The sequence below is a fragment of the Oncorhynchus clarkii genome, chromosome 3 (assembly GCF_045791955.1).
Source record: "Oncorhynchus clarkii lewisi isolate Uvic-CL-2024 chromosome 3, UVic_Ocla_1.0, whole genome shotgun sequence".
Lineage (NCBI taxonomy): Eukaryota > Metazoa > Chordata > Actinopteri > Salmoniformes > Salmonidae > Oncorhynchus > Oncorhynchus clarkii.
In genome coordinates, this window is record NC_092149.1 from 14638599 (window position 1) to 14660795 (window position 22197).

General features: G+C 43.4%; 1 protein-coding gene across 2 annotated transcripts; it reads right to left on the reverse strand.

Annotated features, from left to right (window-relative positions):
• Window positions 1-3698: 3698 nt before the first annotated feature.
• On the reverse strand, window positions 3699-21966 carry LOC139388591 (neuronal pentraxin-1-like). 2 transcript variants are annotated; one of them, XM_071135354.1, is made up of 5 exons: window positions 21919-21966; window positions 18664-19543; window positions 16915-17529; window positions 9298-9477; window positions 3699-6837 (listed from the first exon to the last, which is right to left on the reverse strand). In XM_071135354.1, the coding sequence occupies exons 2-5, from the start codon at window positions 19348-19350 to the stop codon at window positions 6628-6630; spliced, it is 1692 nt and encodes a 563-aa protein (XP_070991455.1). In that variant the 5' UTR covers window positions 19351-19543; window positions 21919-21966; the 3' UTR covers window positions 3699-6627. The 2 variants fall into 2 exon arrangements, with proteins under 2 accessions (XP_070991455.1, XP_070991448.1); XM_071135347.1 differs by having other exon boundaries at window positions 16915-17532.
• Between the last annotated feature and the right edge of the window lie 231 nt (window positions 21967-22197).

Here is a 22197-nt window from a genome sequence, read left to right on the forward strand (position 1 = left end):
AAGGTCACTAATTAGTAAGGAACTTCCCCTCACAAAAACCCACAGACATTAGGCCCTCCATGGAATGAGTTTGACACCTGCATTAGCTGGAGCAAGATCTTCAGGCTTAAATGTGTGGTCTAAGTTCACACCTGAGCTGTAACAAGGTCAAATGGGGTCAATCAAGCAAATCTCCACGGTATAGGACACGAGGTTGGTGGCACCTTAATTTGGGAGGACGGACTCGTGGTAATGGCTGGAGCGGAATGAGTAGACTAGTATCAAATATATCAAACACATAGTTTAATACCATTCCATTCGCTCCGTTCCAGCCATTATATGAGCCAACCTCCCCTCAGCAGCCCTCCACTGGTATAGGCCACCCCATCTCTAGCGCCGCCTGCCCTGATGTGGTGACCTGTGGGTACTGTAGTGTGGCCACATTGGGTTGCTGAGAGATTGATTGTGTGTGCTGGGTGTTAGTAGCAGGCTATCAGCAGTGAGGGAAGCAGACCGGTCAAACAAGACGTCAGGTGCAGTCTGAGGTTAGAATGGGATTCAAGAACATAAATTGATTAGTTAACAAACATTCAAACAGCCACATCAAGGTTTTTATTTACAAATAGTATCAAATCGTTTCTGATACGTGTGCAGTATCCACAGATTACGTCTACTGATAGAAACACAGCCAGATCAAACATTTCCAAAGCCACAATGTTATTACAGCATATGTTATATTAGCCTAATATAACATTTGGATAAAAAAGTAATTTGAGAAATGTTTTATAAATTTGGCCATCAAACAACAACACAATTTCAAATAAAAAGGTACATACATTGACAAATAAAGTAGTACAAATGAACACACACTTCTGTTCAATATCGCTAAATAACAAGAACTCAATTTCAATGGTACTTTCTTACCTGCTAAATACAAAGTGCATTGTGAATAAAATCGTAAATCTGTTGCTTGTCTGATTCTTGGTCTAGGGGTGAAACCTGACTCCTACATTAAAAAGAGAGATAAAGAGAAATGTGGGGTAACTCCCGTACATTTTCACTCCCCTACGTGGCATAATTCATAATACATTAAATCAAGCTTTAAAATGAGTTGTATGTATACTAACAAAAATATGAACTCAACATGTAAAGTGTTTGAGTTTGAGTTTATTTTATTTTTACAGGGACAGGGGACATTAATCAACGTTTCAGTAAAAGTGCCGGTTTTAGCCAGCCGGCTAATTTTCAACCGCAGTCCCTGGGCAGGTTATTAAAAACAATTACAATATAGACAATAGAGACAGGACAAGCAAGACATAGCATACAAACAGAACAACATAGGACAAGCAAGACGTAGCATACAAACAGAGCAACATAGGACAAGCAAGACGTAGCATACAGACATAGCAACATAGGACAAGCAAGACGTAGCATACAGACAGAACAACATAGGACAAGCAAGACGTAGCATACAGACATAGCAACATAGGACAAGCAAGACGTAGCATACAGACAGAACAACATAGGACAAGCAAGACGTAGCATACAAACAGAACAACATAGGACAAGCAAGACATAGCATACAAACAGAGCAACATAGGACAAGCAAGACGTAGCATACAGACATTGCAACATAGGACAAGCAAGACGTAGCATACAGACATAGCAACATAGGACAAGCAAGACGTAGCATACAGACATAGCAACATAGGACAAGCAAGACGTAGCATACAGACATAGCAACATAGGACAAGCAGGACGTAGCATACAGACATAGCAACATAGGACAAGCAAGACGTAGCATACAGACAGAACAACATAGGACAAGCAAGACGTAGCATACAGACAGAACAACATAGAACAAGCAAGACGTAGCATACAAACAGAGCAACATAAAACAAAAAGCAGCAAGACAAAATTCTTAAAAGCAACAAAGTGTTTCCACACCTCACAAGCTACAGACAACAGACAACATGGAAAGCGGCAACACACAGCTAGGGACCATGTTCACAAATTTGATTGACCTTTAGCCATGTCTTCAACCATTTTGTGAAAGTGTGATATGTGGTGCAATTATGTGTGTCTGATGGCAATGTATTCCAGACATGGGAAGCTCTCACAGAGAAAACGGATTTACTAAAGGTGCTTTTCCTTAATACAGTCAGACTCTCATGGTAGACCTTGTGGATCTGCTGCCATATGTTTGGGTTTTCTGTTTAACAAAAATACTGAGTGGAGGGGGAGCCAGGCCATTTAGGATCTTGAATACAAGACACGATTTTCCCAACTCAGGAGCTCATGCTTTCTGAGGATGTAACAGTGATGATGGCTATTGGGCTTCCTATCAAGCACTTTGAGAGCCTGTTTATAGACTGACTGAATAGGTCTTAATGTTGTACAGCAAGCTTGGGCCCAACTAGTCAAGCAGTATGTTAAGTGGGGGAGTATCATAGATTTGAAGTACAGGCAAACTTCCTCTGTAGTCAAACAATTTCATATAAATCGGAAATTAGCTAGGTTGAATTTGGTTATTTGAATTACCTTTTTCACATGCTTTTTAAAAGAGAGTATGATGCAAAGGTACTTAAAATCAGATACCACCTGGAGCTTACCCCCTGACACATAGACATCTGGCTCAGTAACATCTGTTGCCCTCTTTGTTAGGCCCACAGTTTATTCACATTGAAATGCAAACACGAGTCACTGAGCCACTTTGTAACCTGGACCATTACAGTAGTGAGTTCTTGTGCAGCTTGTTGTTTGCTCTTTACATGCACATATATCACTGTATCATCTGCATACATTTTAACTTCAGACCCAGTACAGACAGAAGGCAGATCATTAATATACAGGCTGAACAGGAGGGGCCCCAGTATTGACCCTTGGGGCACGCCCACATCATAGCTAAAAGTGGGCGACAGCTCATTGCTCACTCTGACACACTGAGTTCTGCCTTCAAGGTATGATTTCATCCATCTCAAGGCATCAGGGGAAAAGTTGAACTTGGACAATTTTGTGATGAGAATCTCATAGTTAACAGTATCAAAACCCTTCCTTAGGTCCAGAAACACAGCCCCAACAACGCCCCCTTTGTCCATCTTGGACTTCACATTTTCCAGAAGAAAGCAGTTGGCCGTTTCTGTGGAGTGTTTCGCTCTGAAGCCAAACTGCATGGAGTGTAATATGAAGGTGCTGTTGTTGAGGTGGGCAATCAGTTGTTGACACCACAGGTAGTATACTAATGGGCCTATAGTTACTCACGTCAGCAGGGTCGCCTGATTTAAAGATGGCCGTTATTATGGCTGACTTCCATACCCTTGGAAACACCCCGAGACCAATAGATGTGTTGGTGACCTTAGTAATGGGGCCAATGAGTGACTCTTTGTAGTTTTTAAGAAAGGTAGAGTCCAGCCCAAACACATCTTTGGCTTTAGAGTTATTTAGTGAGCTAATCACCTTGTTCACCTTTGACTCAGAAACCTCCCTTATGATGAAGACAGGTTGAGCGTCATTCACTAGCACTGAGCCCAAGAAACCAGTGGAGGGGTTCTGTGTCAGTACCCTGACAGAGTCAATAAAGTAGGAATTGAAGGCTATTGCTATTTCGACTGCATCCGGTGTTAGATTGTTATTCACCATGATTTCTAGTCTTTTTGCAGTGTTACTATGGTCTTTCCCTGTTAACTTTTTTAGATTCTCCCAGATCAGTTTAGAATTTTGTACACACATTTTTTTACATCCCTGTTAGTGAGCTTTTCTCCTTTGCCAAGATAATCTATCCACCTGACAGGTGTGGCATATCAAGAAGCTGATTAAACAGCATGATCCTTACACAGGTGCAGCTTGTGCTGGGGACAAAAGAAGGCCACTCTAAAATGTACAGTTTTGTCACAACACAATGCCACAGATGTCTCAAGTTTTGAGGGAGCATGCAATTGGCATGCTGACTGCATGAATGTCCAACAGAGCTGTTGCCAGAGAATTGAATGTTAGTTTCTCTACCATAAGCCGCTGAGGCCTGAGGAGTATTTCTGTCTGTAATAAATCCCTTTTGTGGGAAAAAAAACGAATTCTGATTGTCTGTGCTTGGCTCCCCAGTGGGTGGACCTGATTCCCAAGTGGGTGGGCCTATGCCCTCCTAGGCCCACCCATGGCTGCGCCCCTGCTCAGTCATGTGAAATCCATAGATTAGGGCATAATGAATTTCTTTCAATTGACTGATTTCCTTATATGAACTGTAACTCAGTAAAATCTTTGAAGTAGTTGCATGTTGCATTGATATTTTTGTTCAGTATACATATAAAGACTCATAAAGCACATTTCTTTGCTGGGAATTCATGTCTCAGGTAAATCATTGAAACATTTTTCTGAAATCAAAACAATAACACAAAGCTAGAATCCTGAATTGAAACCATAACAAAGAGGTCACCCCACCTCCGGTTTGGTATAAAGCTGAGATATGGGCCTGGAGAAATGTCACCACTCTTAAATTCATAGACAGAGCTGTGGATGCAAAGACTGACCACCCATGATATCAACATGATCAGTTTTACCCATGTTTGGAGGCTATACAGTGTTTGTTTACATTTGCATTGTTTACAAATATTGGAGTAAAACAAGCTTATATTTTGGGTTCTGATATGGTATGACATTTGAACTAAGCTCATGATTCATTTCTAAGTTATATTCTTCAAGAATCATTGGGTATATGTCATTAATTTATAAGTCCAAAAATGAATGTAACAACTAAGGACTCCGGCTTTAAGAAAATGTACTCAATGTACTATTTCACAGGAAAACAGGAAAAAAAATAAAAAGACTAAACAAATGAATTAATCTAACTTTTCTTTGGTTTCTTTGGTATAGTAGCTGTATGTTTCAAGGAATCTTCTTTCAAAGAGAATCCATTGGTCAACCTCACTCTCTCCTTCTACCTATGTAACCACTTTCAAAGTAAATGATACGGGCCCACTATAAGGATGCTGTGTACCGTAACAACAATATCTATTGATCTTCATCAACTATATGACAATATGTCATATCATCCTTGTTGTGACATTAAAACAGCAGTTAAAACACTAATAAAGGGTCAAATAGAAGCTAGAAAAATAGATACATATACAGAGCCTTCAGAAAGTATTCACACCACTTGACTTATTCTACATTTGTTGTGTTACAGCCTGAATAAAACATTTATTACAGTTAGATGTTTGGTCACTGGCCTACACACAATACCCAATCATGTCAAATTAATAAAAAATGAAATGTCTTAAGTCAATAAATAGTCAACCCCTTTGTTATGGCAAGTTAAAATAAGTTCAGGAGTACAATTTAGCTTAAAAAGTCACATAAGTTGCATGGACTTTATTGTGTGCAATATTAGTGCTTAACATGATTTTTGAATGACTACCTCATCTTTGTTCCCGACACATACTGTAAGGTCCCTCACAGTCAAGCAGTGAATTTGGCTGTGACAGGAGAAAATTGAGGATGGATCAACAACATTGTAGTTACACCACAATGCAAATCTAATTGACAGAGTGAAAAGAAGGAAGCCTGTACAGAATAAAAATATTCCAAAACATGAATCCTCTTTGGAACAAGGCACTAAAGTAATACTGCAAAAATGTGGCAAAGCAATTAACTTGTTGTCCTGAATATAAAGTGTTGTGTTTGGAGCAAATCCAATACAGCACATTACTGAGTACCACTCTCCATATTTTCAAGCATAGTGGTGGCTGCATCATGTTATGGGTATGCTTGTAATCGTTCAGGACTGGGGAGTTTTTCAGGATAAAAAATAAATGGAATAGATCTAAGCACAGGCAAAACCCTAGAGGAAAACTTGTTTCAGTCTGCTTTCCAACAGACACTGGGAGATTAATTCACATTTCAGCAGGACAATAACCTAAAACACAAGACTAAATCTACATTGGAGTTGCTTACCAACCAGATGTGAATGTTCCTGACTGGTCAAGTTATGGTTTTGACTTAACTCTACTTGAAAATGTATGGTAAGACCTGAAAATGGTTGCCTATAATCAACAACCAATTTGACAGAGCTTGAAGAATTGTAAAATATTGCACAATCCAGGTCTGGAAAGCTCTTAGAGACTTACCCAGAAAGACTCATAGCTGTAATCATTGCCAAAGTTGCTTCTACAAAGAATTAACTAAGGGGTGCGAATACTTGTGTAAATGGTTATTTCTGTATTTTATTTTCAATACATTTGCAAACATTTCTAAAAACATGTTTTCACTTTGTCATTATGTGGTATTATGTGTAGATGGATGAACATTTGTTATAATTTAATAAATTTAGAATTCAGGCTGTAACACAACAAAACATGGAATAAGTCAAGGGGTATGAATACTTTCTGAAGGCACTGTATATACAGTATAGTCCATTTCATTATCAAAACATTTAATTCCATAATAGTCATAACACAGTTTCTGGGAATGGGGGTCTACCGTCTTTCAGACTAAAAGGAAGGCATAGTTTTAGTCAGGTGGTAATATTAAGTGGTCTCATACCCCCTCTGATCTCATACCCCCTCTGGATCGGAAAGAAATCCTTCTTCGATAGGAGTACTTTTAAGTGTGTGTGTGATATGGATCTATTGATAATGTCATAATAGTTGGTTGCCCTTAGTGACAGGGGTCAAAGGGGTACTTGGTGACCCCTCCGTGGAGCTCCACCAGGTTCTCGGACCAGGTGATGACGTCCCCACTGAGGTGGCTGTTGCAGGAGGCCAGGCTGTAGATGTCATGGGCCGTGAGGACATTAGCCCACATCTGGAGGTCAGAGATGTCCCCCATAAACGCCTGCGTGGCATCGAAACGACCTCCCAGAGTGTCCTGGAGGAGAGAGATAAGGTCATGTTAGGCTCATTCTAAAGTTAGGATTTGTACTTAAGAAAGGAGCCATAAATGCATTTAAACTAAACAATGGGGTTTGTTTGTGGCTAGCTTTGGATCACAGGATGCTGCTGAGGGAAGGACAACTCATAATAATGTCCGGAACGGAGCGAATGGAATGGCATCGAATGAAAACCATGTGTTTGATGTATTTGATACCCTTTTACCTATTCCACTCCAGCCATTACCATGAGCCTGTCCTCCCCAACCTCCTGCATGTATGGTAGGTGGTAGTCAGCATTCATTATATGACAAAACCTATCTGCTGCTCTAAATGAGACAAGGTCAGGGTTCAGAGGTCAGAGGCTAGGATTACACAGTAATGACTCTGACCTTCACCGCAAACACGATCACTGTTTCTGAGAGAAAGCCCATGCTAGTGAAGTGACTGCTTTTGTGGTTGGTTAAGGGCGCACGCACAACAGTCCTTCTGCTTGGGCTGCGTTTACACTGGTGGCCCAATTCTGATCTTTTGCCCAATTATTGTGAAAAAAACAATTAGTGGTAAAAAATAAGAAGATCAGAATTGTGTGACTGTGTAAACATAGCATTCTAGACAGCCGTGGCGTGATACATAAAGGGAGGCTATACTAGGATAAGGGCTGAGGAGGGAAGGAAGGAAGAGAAAGGGGATACCAAGTCAGTTGCACAACTGAATGCATTTGCCATGACGTTGCCCTCTTGGGGATAGCGAGTACCATCCCCCTCTCTCTGCACCATCCCCCTCTCTCCCTCACCCCCTACCAACAGGCTCTGTTAGGCAGGTCATAAATTCCTTGAGGAGTTCTCTCCTCATGGCCAGAGTATAAGAGAGAGTGAGTTTTCACAGGAGAACAAAGGAACCTCTTCTCCAGCATAGAACTTGAGAACTGAACAATGTACATGTTTTGGAGAAGGTGTACGCGGTCGGGGAAGAATCCAGCTATGACCGGTCCATTTCTTTTAATGTTTGTGAAACTCATGAGAGACAATACAGCCACATTACCATAACTCTGTTTATACAAGAGTCTCAGTTATGAGGCTTGCATCTAATTGTTGTATAAAATGATTGAGTAAAGATGAAACTATTTGTTAAATTGTGTAATGTGATTTTAAACTGTTAAATGAAAGGGAACCCAATTCCCTTTAAAGTTAACTAAGACATTGGCCCGCCCCATGAGCACAGACATTGATCTGGCATCATGGGACAGCCGTTTTCTGCTCTTCCGAATATAATCCCCACCTGGAGAATCATCTTCAGACCAAGCTTACCTCAATTATGAGCGAGCTAAGATTTGAGCCCAGACTAGTACCTCATCACAGAGGGAGTTCAGGTTTGAGTAGATTGCTGAATCTTTTAACCATACCATGTGGTTAAACTCTGAGACTATCGATCCGGCAGAATAAGAGTTATTATTCGATACTAATTAGTAGTCAGCAGCTAGAAATTATGTACCCGTGAATGCGAGGACCGACAACCGCAGAAACATCTATTCTATTACAACATTGCTGAATGTTACTCTGAACAATCCATTCTAACCACGGCAGAGAGAGAGAGGGCGGACAAACTTTCCAACAGAGATCACGACGACACACTGAGTGTAAATATATATATTGATTGCAATTATTCCCAAATGAGAGCGTTCATGTGCAAAGGATTGGCATTTCAATTGTTATAATTATCAACTTTGTAGTGTCTTTTATCTCAGTTGACCCCCACTTCCCTTTTGTCCACCAAACCGCGATACCGGTTTAGCCCACTAGGTCACATTCCCTATCATTTCCTTGTAACCATATCTACTTGTTTGTTTGTGTATGCATTTCTTTGATTATTTAGTTAGTTAATAAATAAATGATTGAGACACTTGATGTATGGATGACTCATAGTGAAGACTGGGTTCGTGCAGATAGCCAACAATTTACGACGTTTGGAATGAGACTAACGTGAGGTAAAGAATAATTCATTAATTAGAATACTAATTGATCAGATATTAAAATATCTGAAAGTTATATTAGGAAAAATATAACTTTGTAATCTGAATATTTTCCTTGGTGCCCCGATTTCCTAGTTAATTACATTTACATGATTAAGTTAGTTTAATCACGTAATAATAATTACAGAGAATTTATTTGATCAAAATAAGTCTTTAGTTTAATGATGCAAAAGACACGACACATTCAACAGAAATGTGGCTTCCACATAACCTCTCTGAATCAGAGAAGCTCGGTGGGCTGCCTCAATTGGCGTCCACTGCATAGGCGCCCGGGGAGCAGTTTGTTGTTGGGGGTTAACTGCCTTGCTCAAGGGGTTAATGAGTGAGGTCGCAGGGAAAATGGCTTAGTGTGCACTTTTCTTGTCTTGTGTAATGCAGAAGCTTTTTGTAGACACTCAATAACCAACTGAAAGAATTTGAAGATTACCTGTTCCTGTCCGAGGATGAAGACCCCTCCAGGTTTGATGGGATGCCATGCGGACAGGTTCTCCCCAGAGCCCCTCTTCACCCCGTCCTGGTACGCCTCCCACTCACCGTCCCTCGTCGACCACGTCACACACACATGGTGCCACTTTCCATCGCTGATAGAAAGGGGCAGAGTCACTGCCTGGGGGGAAGGGAGGAGAGTAGGGATTGAGTACCACCAAGTTGACAACACAAGGAGATAACGTGTGTTTCCAGTAGTAAACAGGTAAAGATTTGTACTTCTTGATGACTTGATGACTTGGTATTAAATAAGTAGTTAAAACACTACAGCTTTACTACACAGGCTTGTCAATAGTAATCAAGTAGAGCTTACTCCCTGGAACCACAGATCTCCAGGGCTCCATACCTACTCTCACTACCCGGTCAACACCCCTCTCACTGGGCATCACCCATCATCTCGTCCCGGCAGGGGCTCAGCATCTCCATAACCTTGCCCACCAGGCGAACCGGGACACCCACACTTAAGCACCCCTCCCCAGACACTAAGACGTCTATATTCCCACTGTCAGGGACCATGTGCACCTGGTAACCTGAAATAGGCTCTGTGCACCCGGTGACCGCCCGCTTTTTTCCACTCAGAGACTAAGTCCCCAATCCAACCTCCATGGCCCCCGAGTCCGGCTGCCCCTGCTCGGACTCTGAGTTCCCCCCGCCTTGATGGAGGCCTCCTAGTGCACCTGGTAACCCTTTGACTTCCACAGCGAGACCCAACCTGACTCACAGTCCCACCAGAGGACAAGCGACCATCACCTAGCCCCCTACCTATCCAGAGCCCCATGTCGATGTCTTACACCTTCTACCTGCCTGCCTGGGCTCTCTCACACTCCATGTCTGGCCTCTGTCCCCTGGCCCTTCTGAGTGCACCTGGTAACCTGTAAGTAACGAAGGAGTATGGTGGAGGAAGACGCCTTCCGTCCCCGACAAAAGCTTGGATCGAGGGCTCTTTCAATAGATCGCAGCGAGTGAGCTGCTCTGCTACGTATGAAACCCTGACCCAGAATCAGGTTGTCTATGAGTGATTTAGCACCAGGTTCCCCACAAAATGCCGTGCACATCAGGAGAAGGGTGGCAACTCATCCGGCCGCACTCCAACCTCGTCACGAACAGCTCTACTCACCTGCTAAAAGAGGCAGGCTATCCTGGGCCATCCTAAGATCTGAGGTGCTACGGTATCGTTACTTTTAGGGGGGATTCTGATTTAGTCATAATCCCACAGATGGTAGCTTCATGTGCTTTGGTGAATTGAGTGTGACCGCGACAGGTGGGTAGTTGACATTCAGTGATCCATACCCAGTGGGAACCTAGGTTTCTTCTGTTCATTTTATGGGTCCGCAACAAATCAATGGGCGTGGATGGTACTACCCACATCCGATGTAGGCCTCCCTCCCCAGACAAGCTGGAGATACCTTTCCCCACTTCATAGGGCAAGATCCAGATCCATGTAATGACCGATCACTGCAGGGCCAATGGGTTTAGTCTCCACTTCGGAGTTTAGTGAGCGTAGGTGAGACCTCCCCATCTACAATGTCGGGTGTCCCGCACTCAGGCAAGCTTGAGGCCTGGTAGTGTCAGCTAATGGTAAGGCACATGCTATCTCCACATGCTCCACATGCTGTCCTCCATGCTCCAAGGAGCATAGAAGAGAGCTCCCACATAGAATGTGTAGAGTCCCGCACCCAGGCAGACCTGAGACCTGGTAGTGTCCATAATGGCTAAGCACATTCCATCTCTATTTAGTGCTCCACTGTTAGCGGGTCCAGCCGAAGCCAGTGTTCGATTCAAACCTTTTCGGTTTACAGCTAGCGAAGTATACGGGGGACGTTTGTTTAAATGTTTCACCATAGCCGCTCTGTGATCAGACTGATGCGAGTGGTACACTTTCATCAGCCTTCTCCCAGGACATAACTCCCCCCTCCCAGCCAAAGCCAGGGATGCGTTCGAGCCGTCATTCTCTGATTGGCTTCCTGTCAAGGTCAGAATTTGTTTACAAGAGTCCCGCAGTAAATCATTGAGTTTGGTGGAACCGCCCTCACATTTTCATGCTTGACCGAAAGCCCCATATTCCAGGACCGACTGCCGCCTTCCGTTAATGATCAATAGCCGTCACCATCTGCAGGACTCTCTTTGTGTATGGACTAGTACCGAGGTAACTCACGTTTGGTTTGCATCGTTAGCGACTCCTGAAAACAGGTCACATACAGGGAGGGATTGGAAAAGCTCTGCTAGAAGGCATCCTCGTTATCTTCCTTACTAAGGCTAAGGACTCTTTAAGACAATCCTTGTTACTCCCTCCGTTTACTCACGCTTCATTGAATTTCTTCACTTTGACATTCAGAGCACTGGGCAGAAATCACATCACATCAACACCCACCTCGGGCCTTCACAATGCTTTGTTTTAATTCAACAGTTGGATTCCCCTGGTCCGCACCAGTTCTAAGTCAGCTGCTAGGCGCCGGCCTATACGACCTGCCGAAGACCCAGCGCGAACAGGGCCAGCGAGCGTCATAGCTGGGGAGATCCGCGAGAAGAGCTCAGGACGCGCCCAGAGTCGCCGCCACCAACAGCCGGACCCAATCCCCCACCGGTCCGCCTTTGGCACTCCGATGGACACCACCTGATGAAGCCCCTCACGCAGCCCCTTGCGAGACCACACACGAGAGACCGCGAGATGGGCCACACAACGAACTTCCAACGGTGGCGAGAGGAGGGCGACGGAGCGACTGCTCCCCCAGCCGTGGCTTGAGCCCCACTTCGCACCCCAGCCCGACCAACCTAGCCCTTAGAGCCAATCCTTATCCAATCCTTATAAGTTATGAATCTGACTTGCCCACTTCCCTTACCTACATTGTTTTAACATGCCAGAGGCTGTTCACCTTGGAGACCTGCTACTGATATGGGTACGGCCCAGCACGAGATTTACACCCTGGAGAGCGAGATGAAAATGGACAAACTAAAGGGTGTGCAATGTGTAGGGCCACTGAATGTAGATTCTGAAAAAAGTTTGTACTTTGTTTACGCTCCCTAACTAATTCAACTAGGAATTCAAAATGCTGCTCACATCTCCATGAGCTTTGGAAAGTGAATTAATATCCAAATCGTGAAAATAAGACGTGCAATATTGTACGCAATTTTTCCAACATCATGATACTTATTTGGAGTCTGTGGCTCAAGTGGTTTGAAAGCTATTGAGGTTTGAAAGCGTGAACATCCATTGAATATCCAACTTGAAACTGTCTTGACCTCGGTTTCTCTGTGCCATCCGTGGCCAAAAGTAGTAGACCATTTATTTCGCTTTATTATTTTCTATTAATATTTGTTTTCTTTTCTGGATCAGCTGATGATGGTAGACAATATCACTAGACAACTAGTCTCCAGCTCGACACCAATGTGCATCCAATCCATCCAACAAGTAGGCTATACGTTAATGACAGTAGGCCTACAAGGTGACTCTTTGGTTAGAAGAGGATAAATGATTAACGTTCAATGTTCTAATTCAATTGTTAAATGCTTAATAATGATAAATAACACTGTCATCAATTGCATCAATGTAAGGACAAAAGGGAAGTATTTTATGTCACACGATCTGTGAAGACTCCAAGCATTAACTCATTAACTATGGACTAACTCATGAACAAGGGTGTAAAACATGTTTTGATTAATTTAACTCATGTATTATATTGGATGTAGGCTACCGGTTCTGTGTGTGTTCATGTGTGTAAAATTGCCTCTGCTGAGAGGGTAGGCTAACAGAAGTGATGTAAGCCTACTGGAAGGTAAAAGGTAGGCAAACAGAAGTGATGTAAGCCTACTGGAAGGTAAAAGGTAGGCTAACAGAAGTGATGTAAGCCTACTGGAAGGTAAAAGGTAGGCAAACAGAAGTGATGTAAGCCTACTGGAAGGTAAAAGGTAGGCTAACAGAAGTGATGTAAGCCTACTGGAAGGTAAAAGGTAGGCTAATAGAAGTGATGTAAGCCTACCGGAAGGTAAAAGGTAGGCTAACAGAACTGATGTAAGCCTACCGGAAGGTAAAAGTTAGGCTAACAGAAATGATGTAAGCCTACTGGAAGGTAAAAGGTAGGCTAACAGAAGTGATGTAAGCCTACTGGAAGGTAAAAACAACTGAATGTATAGGGAGCATTACTTTTTATTTTTTTGTGACCGGCAATAAAGATAAAACACACTACATAACTGTCTACCGGTAGATCTATTTGAAGTTCATGGTAATAGGCTTACACGTTGTAGCCTAGTCTGGTAAGTTCACTGTGTGTTAGGATGACCAGACCATCCTGTTTATCAGGTGTCCAGACTTTTCAGGCTACAAAAAAGGTCAATTTGTCAGCAAGAAGCATCAATTAATGTAGGCCTAATCAATGGCAATGGCTGAATTTCAATAGGCACACTTCTTGGTGTTTTGTAACACATGTCTATTTCCATTCATCAAATGGCACAAGTATACGGTTGAAATCTGAAGTTTAGTCATTAAAATGTGGTTTTCAACCACTCGACAAATTTCTTGTTAACAAACTATACTTTTGGCAAGTCAGTTAGAACATCTAAAATTTTTTTTTTGGGGGGGGGGGGAGAAATGTCCTCTGGTCTGATGAAACAAAAATATAACTGTTTGGCCATAATGACCATTGTTATGTTTGGAGGAAAAAGTTGGATGCTTGCAAGCTGAAGAACACCATTCCAACTGTGAAGCACGGGGGTGGCAGCATCATGTTGTGGGGGTGCTTTGCTGCAGGAGGGACTGGTGCACTTCACAAAATAGATGGCATCATGAGAAAGGGAAATTATGTGGATATATTATTGAAGCAACATCTCAAGACATCAGTCAGGAAGTTAAAGCTTAGTCGCAAATGGGTCTTCCAAATGGACAATGACCCCAAGCATACTTCCAACGTTGTGGCAAAATGGCTTAAGGACAACAAAGTCAAGGTATTGGAGTGGCCATCACAAAGCCCTGACGTCAAACCTATAGAAAATGTGTGGGCAGAACTGAAAAAGCATGTGCGAGCAAGGAGGCCTACAAACCTGACTCAGTTACACCAGCTCTGTCAGGAGGAATGGGTCAAAATTCACCCAACCTATTGTGGGAAACTTGTGGAAGGATACCCAAAACGTTTGACCCATGTTAAACAATTTAAAGGCAATGCTACCAAATACTAATTGAGTGTGTATGTAAACTTCTGACCCACTGGGAATGTGATGAAAGAAATAAAAGCTGAAATAAATCACACTATTATTCTGACATTTCACATTCTTAAAATAAAGTGGTGATCTACCTGACTTGAATTTTTATTAGGATTAAATGTTAGGAATTGTGAAAAACTTAATTTAAATGCATTTGGCTAAGGTGTATGTAAACTTCTGACTTCAACTGTACATGCAGTTTGGATGCTGGAATTATTTTTATTTTGAATTTTTTACCCCTTTTTCTCCTCAATTTCATGGTGTCGTAGTAGCTACTATCTAGTCTCATAGCTACAACTCCCGTACGGGCTCGGGAGAGACGAAGGTTGAAAGTCATGCGTCCTCCGATACACAACCCAACCTAGCCGCACTGTTCCAACCCGGCTGGAAGTGTGCTGTGTGTCGGAGGAAACACTGTGCACCTCCTTGGCTAGCTCGCACTGCGCCCGACCTGCTACAGGAGTCACTGGTGTGCAATGAGACAAGGACATCCCTACCGACCGACCAAGGACGACGCTAGGCCAATTGTGCGTCGCCCCATGGACCTCCCGGTCGCGGCCGGTTACGACAGAGCCTGGGCGTGAACCCAGAGTCTCTGATGGCACAGCTGGCGCTGCAGTACAGCACCCTTAACCACTGCGCCACCCGGGAGGCCCATGCTGCAATTATTTTAAAGTGGATGAACACGCATAGGTAGCCTACATTTTGAAGTGATTTGTTCGACAATCAGATGAAAATATCATGACTGGTTGTGTTAATGTCACATTAAAAGGTAATAAATGTTTTACAGTTTAAATTATGTCTTTATTATTAGTCCCATAAAAAAATAGAAATCAATAGAGACCCACAAAAATCATGGTGTAATTCACCATCTGGCTGAGACTCTCTCCACCTGCTGTCTAAGTAAGCTGCTCTCTGACGTCATTGTCACGCCATTAAGACGGATCACTGGTGTCAGAAAGTCCATTCGGTTTACCTTTGGAGTTACAATGCTCTTCAGTGTAGCCTAGTTATTATATACTGAGCTTCTGAGCTACTGAGTCCAACAGGCCTTCTGGGCTAAACCTTTGGCTACAGAGACGTGGCTTACGTGGCTTTTATCCTCACAGCTGAAGTGTTAAAGCCAAGAGAGTTATATAGCATCCCCTCTGCCCATGTCCGAATACCCGTTCTAGCATACTATACTGAACAAAAATATAAACACAACATGCAACAATTTCAAAGATTTTACTGAGTTACAGTTCATATAAGGAAATCAGTCAATTGAAATGAATTCATTAGGCCCTAATCTATGGATTTCACATGACTGGGAATACAGATATGCATCTGTTGGTCACAGATACCTTAAAATAAAGGTAGGGGCTTGGATCAGAAAACCAGTCAGTATCTGGTGTGAACCTCATTAGCCTCATCCATGTCGACACATCTCCTTCACATAGAGTTGATCAGACAGTTGATTGTGGCCTTGTGGAATGTTGTCCCACTCCTCTTCAATGGCTGTGAAAAGTTGTTGAATATTGGCAGGAACTGGAACACACTGTTGTGTGTTTGTTTGTTGTCTGTAGCTTCTGCCTGCCCATACCATGACCCCACCATCACCATGGGGTACTCTGTTCACAACGTTGACATCAGCAAACCGCTCGCCCACACAATGCCATACATGTGGTCTGTGGTTGTGAGGCCGGTTAGAGGTACTGCCAAATTCTTTAAAACAATGTTGGAGGCGGCTTATGATAGAGAAATTAACATTCAATTATCTGGCAACAGCTCAGGTGAACTATCCTGCAGTCAATTGCATGCTCCCTCTAAACTTGAGACATCTGTGGCATTGTGATGTGTGACAAAACTGCACATTTTAGAGTGGCCTTTTATTTTCCCTAGCACAAGGTGCACCTGTGTAATGATCATGCTGTTTAATCAGCTTCTTGTTATGCTACATGGATGGATGATCTTGGCAAAGGAAAAATTCTCACTAACGGATGTAAACAAATTTCTGCACAAAAGTTGAGAGAAATAAGCTTTTTGTGAGTGGAAAATGTATGGGTATCTTTTATGTCAGCTCATGAAACATGGGACCAACACTTTATGTTGCATTTATATTTTTGTTCAGTGTAAATAGTATGCAGAAAAATTGTTTTATAAATTGACATTTCAAAAATAGACTCCCACAATTCGTTAATTTTGGTACAGGAAGTCAATTTCTCTGATTATCAGCTGTTGTCAAACACATTGGAAAAGATGAAAAGACGAGTGAATTCCACTAGACCAAACACCGAAATAAGTATGCAGTTTAGGTATGTAATACACTAGGATGGGTATTCAGACATGGCCACTCTCTACTCAACCCTCTCTCTCCCCATCTCACCTTGTCATCCACCAACAGCTCCATGGGGTTGTTGCCCCACTCGATCAGCACCAGTTCGTTGGCCTGTCCTGGTACAGAGTAGGAGAAGGGGGTCCCCAGCCCGGGGCCTGCGCCCCCCTTTATCCACAGACACAGGGTGAGGGCAAAGATCTTGTGGAGGAGGGTCGTCTTCACCTTCCCGTACATGTAGTTGGTTCTCATGGGGAAACCGATCTGGAAGGCATCAGGGTTCTTGGTCTTCTTCCTGCTGTTGGTACCTGTGTGGTGCAGGTTATTCAGTAGAGAGTCCAATTTGTTGTTGGAGTGCAGGCCAGCCCTGGGCCCTGGTATGTGATAACCCGTTCTTTGCAGGTAACCATGGCTATCTGCCTCGTTGTCGTGTTGCCCATCGTCATGGTGATCATCGGGGTGGTCGTCATGGTGACTGTCGTCGTGATGCCCGTCATCGTCGTGGTCTTCATGGTGCCCGTCATCGTGGTGATCGCTGTCGTCATGGTGATTGGGGCTGCTGCTGAGGGCAGCAGCGGTGTGGTGCATCTGCTGCTCCAGAGCACTGATTTTCCTCTGGAGGAGCTCCTTCAGAGAGCTGGAGTAGGTGGTGGAGGTGTTCCTTGACTGCTGGGGAGGGAGACACAAACACTACCCTTATTTACTGTTGACTATAGTACATACATTATTTTTTAAATTATGGTTGAGATTGAGAAACAGATTGAGAGATATGTGAGTTTCTACATTGTTGACTTGTGGTCTCTCTGTGGGACAGTGACGATAGACAGATGGCACGGGCAGCAGAGGGTACAGATCAGAGATCAGTGTCAATTATCATGATCTCCACTTACAGCCTCATAATCAGGCCACAAACCTGGACGACAAAGCCTGAATTACGAGAGAAAGCAAGAGAGAGAAAACAGGTAGGAATGATGTGCCCTGCCCAGCTCCATCCAGCTCCACTACCAAGCTAACCTAAGCTAACTACCAAGCTAACCTAACTCTCTCTACCAATCTTAAACTCACTCAGCTTGCTCTGCCCTGCTCATCTCAAACCCACCCACCCAACCATACCAAACCCTACCAAGCGTACTCAAGCAGAATCCATTTAAACCGTCAGTGCTCAATAACCTTGTCTAGTGTGCCCATTTTGACTTAGACACGGTGATCATCCAACCCCTAAAGCCACTTCAATGTCAGGCCAGGATCGGTTATGCCAGGGATGCCAGTCTCTCTCTGTGCCAAGACTGTTCTGCTCCAGACAGTCAGACAGGGCTGGCAGTGTAGCAGAGGAAAGGGACAATGGTGATCCTTGATTGTTTTTACAAATAAAGGATTTTGATGCCAGGAAACAAGATGTAGAACTCTGTCTGCCTGTGGCAGATGGTGTCTCGCATGGCAGGGTGGTACTTTCATGTGATTAACTGATCAACAGATTTAATTATCCCGAGCTCTTATTCAGCTTGATTTGTTTATTTGACCAAACAATCCAATGACATGTGCATCACCTGACCTGAGACAAGACAAGGAAGTGACACATGGAAACACATTACACCCCTCTTCTTTTCTCTCTCCCTCTCTCTCGCGCATTATAATATAGTAATCTGCCATTTAGCAGACGCTTTTTACAATTTAAAGTAATCCCTTAATCCTCATTTTAGTCTCTGTCTCTCATCCCTCTGTCATTCTTTTATCTCTTTCCTCATGACCCCATCCTATCTCCATTATCTCTTTTCTGTACTAAACTGAACTTTCTCTCACCTGCAGGTTATCCATTCTCTCTTTAAGGGCCTGCAGCATCCTGCCCAGTTCTTCCGGCGATTTTGATGATATCATATCCTCTGATGTTGCGTGTTTATCCTTCCCCCTGTTGTTATGCCCACTGTCCGAATGGTGCCCCCCATTCCCAGGGTAGCGTCCGGCTGCATCCAAAGCATGGTTGTTGTTTCCATGGTGACCCTGCTGGTTGTCATGGTGACCGTTGTCAGCGTAAGGTAGATGGCTGACAGCCCCTCCGTGATGAGATGGAGGTTCATGGTGGTCGTTGTGAGCCACGATGCCCGGCCCAGAGCCCTCACACAGGGTGAGCTTGGCGGTCAGCTCCCTGATGGTCTCTCTCATATCCAGGATGGTCTCTTTTTGCTGCACCAGGCTCTCTCTCAGGTGTAAAATAGTGGTTTTAGCCTCCTCTGTCATTCCCCACCAGTCATTATTGTTTGGGGGCCCTACAGGAGGCGTGTGGTGTCCTGCCCCGCTAGGCACCATGACTGGCCCCCCAGAGGGGAAGCAGGCAGGGTCGGTATCGGCAGGGACGGGAATGCAGATGAATCGCGGGTGGCCTCCATAGTCAGGCCCTGGCATGGCAGAGGTAGGGGAGATGAAGAGGAGGATGGTGGAGAGGATGAGTGTTTGTAACGACGAGGGTTTAAAGATGCACTTGTGTCCCATTTTCAGCACTCTTTGAGTATGCTTTGAGGTTGAAGAAATAGACTTCAACCTTTCTGATGTGAGTAAGTTTAACTCTTTTGAATTAAAAGCAGCATGTCCCAGAAAAGCTATTTTCCAATAGCTCTGTGGTCTGATACCTCTGAAAGTTTCTTATTTTATGGTGTGGGAGAACCAGGTTTGTTGTGGAAAGCACCTGCAAGAAAAGTATGAGGTTTAGAATGCAGCTGAGTAACTTTTGGTCTAGGACAGCACACGAAGTAGCAGGGACCGGTAGTTCCCCTTCTATTGCTGTGGATGCTGTTTGGAAGACTACAAGGCTGCAGTTGTAGGTATGGAAGCCAGTACTGTACTCTAGGCATGGCCTTACACAGATCTTTGGTGGTCTCAAAGTGAGAAAAAGGGTGCCCCCTTCCAAAATGACCGTCATTCCATTTATATTTTTTTACTGCTCCTGTAGCCAAATTCTCCATGATTTGTTTAAACATAGGCTTTACTTTTCTACCACAACACACTCACTCATCATACATTGTAGACTAAGCCAGCTCAAAGATGAAAGAAAGTTAGTTTATTATCTTGCTAGAACCACTACCGCGGTCTATCAGTATCTGATAATCGCTGATGTAGACTAGATGGATCAGCTAGTTAGCTAGGCTATGCTGTCAAAACAAGCTAGTCTTTACTTGAATTTGTTCTGCTAACAAACTATCAAACTGCAGTCGCCCCTGTCCCTGTCCCTGTCCCTGACCCTGTCCCTGTCCCTGTCCCTGTCCCTGTCCCTGTCCCTGACCCTGTCCCTGTCCCTGTCCCTGACCGTGAGGCAACACGTGCTACTAACCTACTACTGGCGGTACTCATTGTAAACCGATAGGCAATTCGTTGCATTTGAAGTTACAAGAGAGAGAATAGACTAAATGAAATAAAGAGTCATTGTTTGTTTGTTTTTTACACGCATGTGCCTGACTGTAGTGCAGTATTCCATTATGCAGGGTTGATGCATTCATTGGCTTTTGAGAGATTAATCAAGGGATTGGCCTGGAATAAAACCAAATCACAGAGTACCGATAGCACGCACACCAGATCATTATAACAAAATCACAGAGTACCGATAGCACGCACACCAGATCATTATAACAAAATCACAGAGTACCGATAGCACGCACACCAGATCATTATAACAAAATCACAGAGTACCGATAGCACGCACACCAGATCATTATAACAAAATCACAGAGTACCGATAGCACGCACACCAGATCATTATAACAAAAACACACAAAAATAAGTAAATCAGTAAGAAATAAAGTGAGCATCTAAGCCTTCACATTATTAAGAATAGAGTATGTTCTGAAATTAAAATGTTGTTTTTACTGGCTGCTTAAGAAATCTCTTGATGATCAGTCACACCTTGTCATGTAAGTTCAAGCATCTGCTGCTCTTATTGTTTTCTATTGTGGTGTTACGGTCTACCATAGCAATCAGACACTCCTAATCACATCTAATCACCATTGGATGTATTTTTACGGTACCGTAAATAAAGATGTGTGGGCACGTGGGGTGACAGCTAAAACCGTGATGGCCACCTGTCGCTCCCAATCCAGACATTGTTCCACCCAGTTCAACTGCAGAGTTCAACTGACAGTCATTCATATGGCCATAAAGAGAGAGATAATATCTAATATAATATAAGCTTGAAGATGAGTTTGTGACTTGAATCAGCTGTGTAGTGCTAGGGCAAAAACCAAAACATGTACCCAGGGGCGGCCCCAGGACCGAGTTTGGGAAACACTGGCTTAGAGGAGAGCCAGATTGTTTCACCCAATCCCAATTCTTTGGCCTTTTTAGCCCTACCTTTATTATCTTTCACAGATCTTCCAATTAACCTAATTACAAATACCTATTAGGCTGACAGAGTCGAGAGACAAGAACGTTTTCCTCTGCTGTGTGTGTGTGTGTGGGAAGGGGGGGGCTTTACTTATAGTAGGCCTACGGGCACCATATGGTTTAAGTGGGCATTGAAGTCAGTGATTACTGATACATTTAAAGCTGACGGGCACATTTAACACTAACTAGAAAAGGGCTGACCAACAAAAACCTAATATGTGCTCATATGGTGGCTACGTTTGCAATTAAGTAGAGTTTACCAAAGCCAGAAGGAGACCACCGAAGCATGACAATATAATTTCCAGGGATGGGTTGTCAATTACAATCTAATTGAGGATTTAAAAACAAATGTGGATTTCAGTCATCTCCTAGATTGAAGAACAATTGACCCCAATCCTGGCCTCTACACAGCACAACCAGAGTATATCTGATAAATGGGTAAAAGTAATATCAATTGAGTTGAATTTCACTAGACAGGTTCACCTCAGTCAGTCAGAATGTAATGACAGAGACCCATAGATACGCTTGTAGTAATGGATAGAAAGCATCACCTTGGAGAGAAATACACCTGTATCTAACATCAAACTGAACTTGAAATAATCTAATTCATCTTGGAATGAAAGTCAAGAAATCCAACGTGAATGGTCATAATCTACACATTGTTGAACAGAAAGAAAGTGTCCTTACCTGAGAACCTGTGTGTCCTGCTTCTGTTCTGTTGGTCAGTTAGTAAATCCACCTCACCACATACACTGATCAGATTGGGAGATTTACTCCAGGGGAGTGTGTTAACACCTCTCTCTCTCTCTCTCTCTCTCTCTCTCTCTCTCTCTCTCTCTCTCTCTCTCTCTCTCTCTCTCTCTCTCTCTCTCTCTCTCTCTCTCTCTCTCTCTCTCTCTCTCTCTCTCTCTCTCTCTCTCTCGGCTCACCCCAACCTTTCCAGTCTCTTTCTCTGTAGGCTATACT

Coding starts and splice junctions, on each gene's coding strand:
- LOC139388591 (XM_071135347.1), bottom strand. CDS start 19,350: ATGGGACACAAGTGCATCTTTAAACCCTCGTCGTTACAAACACTCATC. Junction 17,533..18,663: donor AGAGAATGGATAACCTGCAG/GTGAGAGAAAGT, acceptor CTCCCTCCCCAG/CAGTCAAGGAACACCTCCAC. Junction 9,478..16,914: donor AGCTGTTGGTGGATGACAAG/GTGAGATGGGGA, acceptor CCTTCCCCCCAG/GCAGTGACTCTGCCCCTTTC.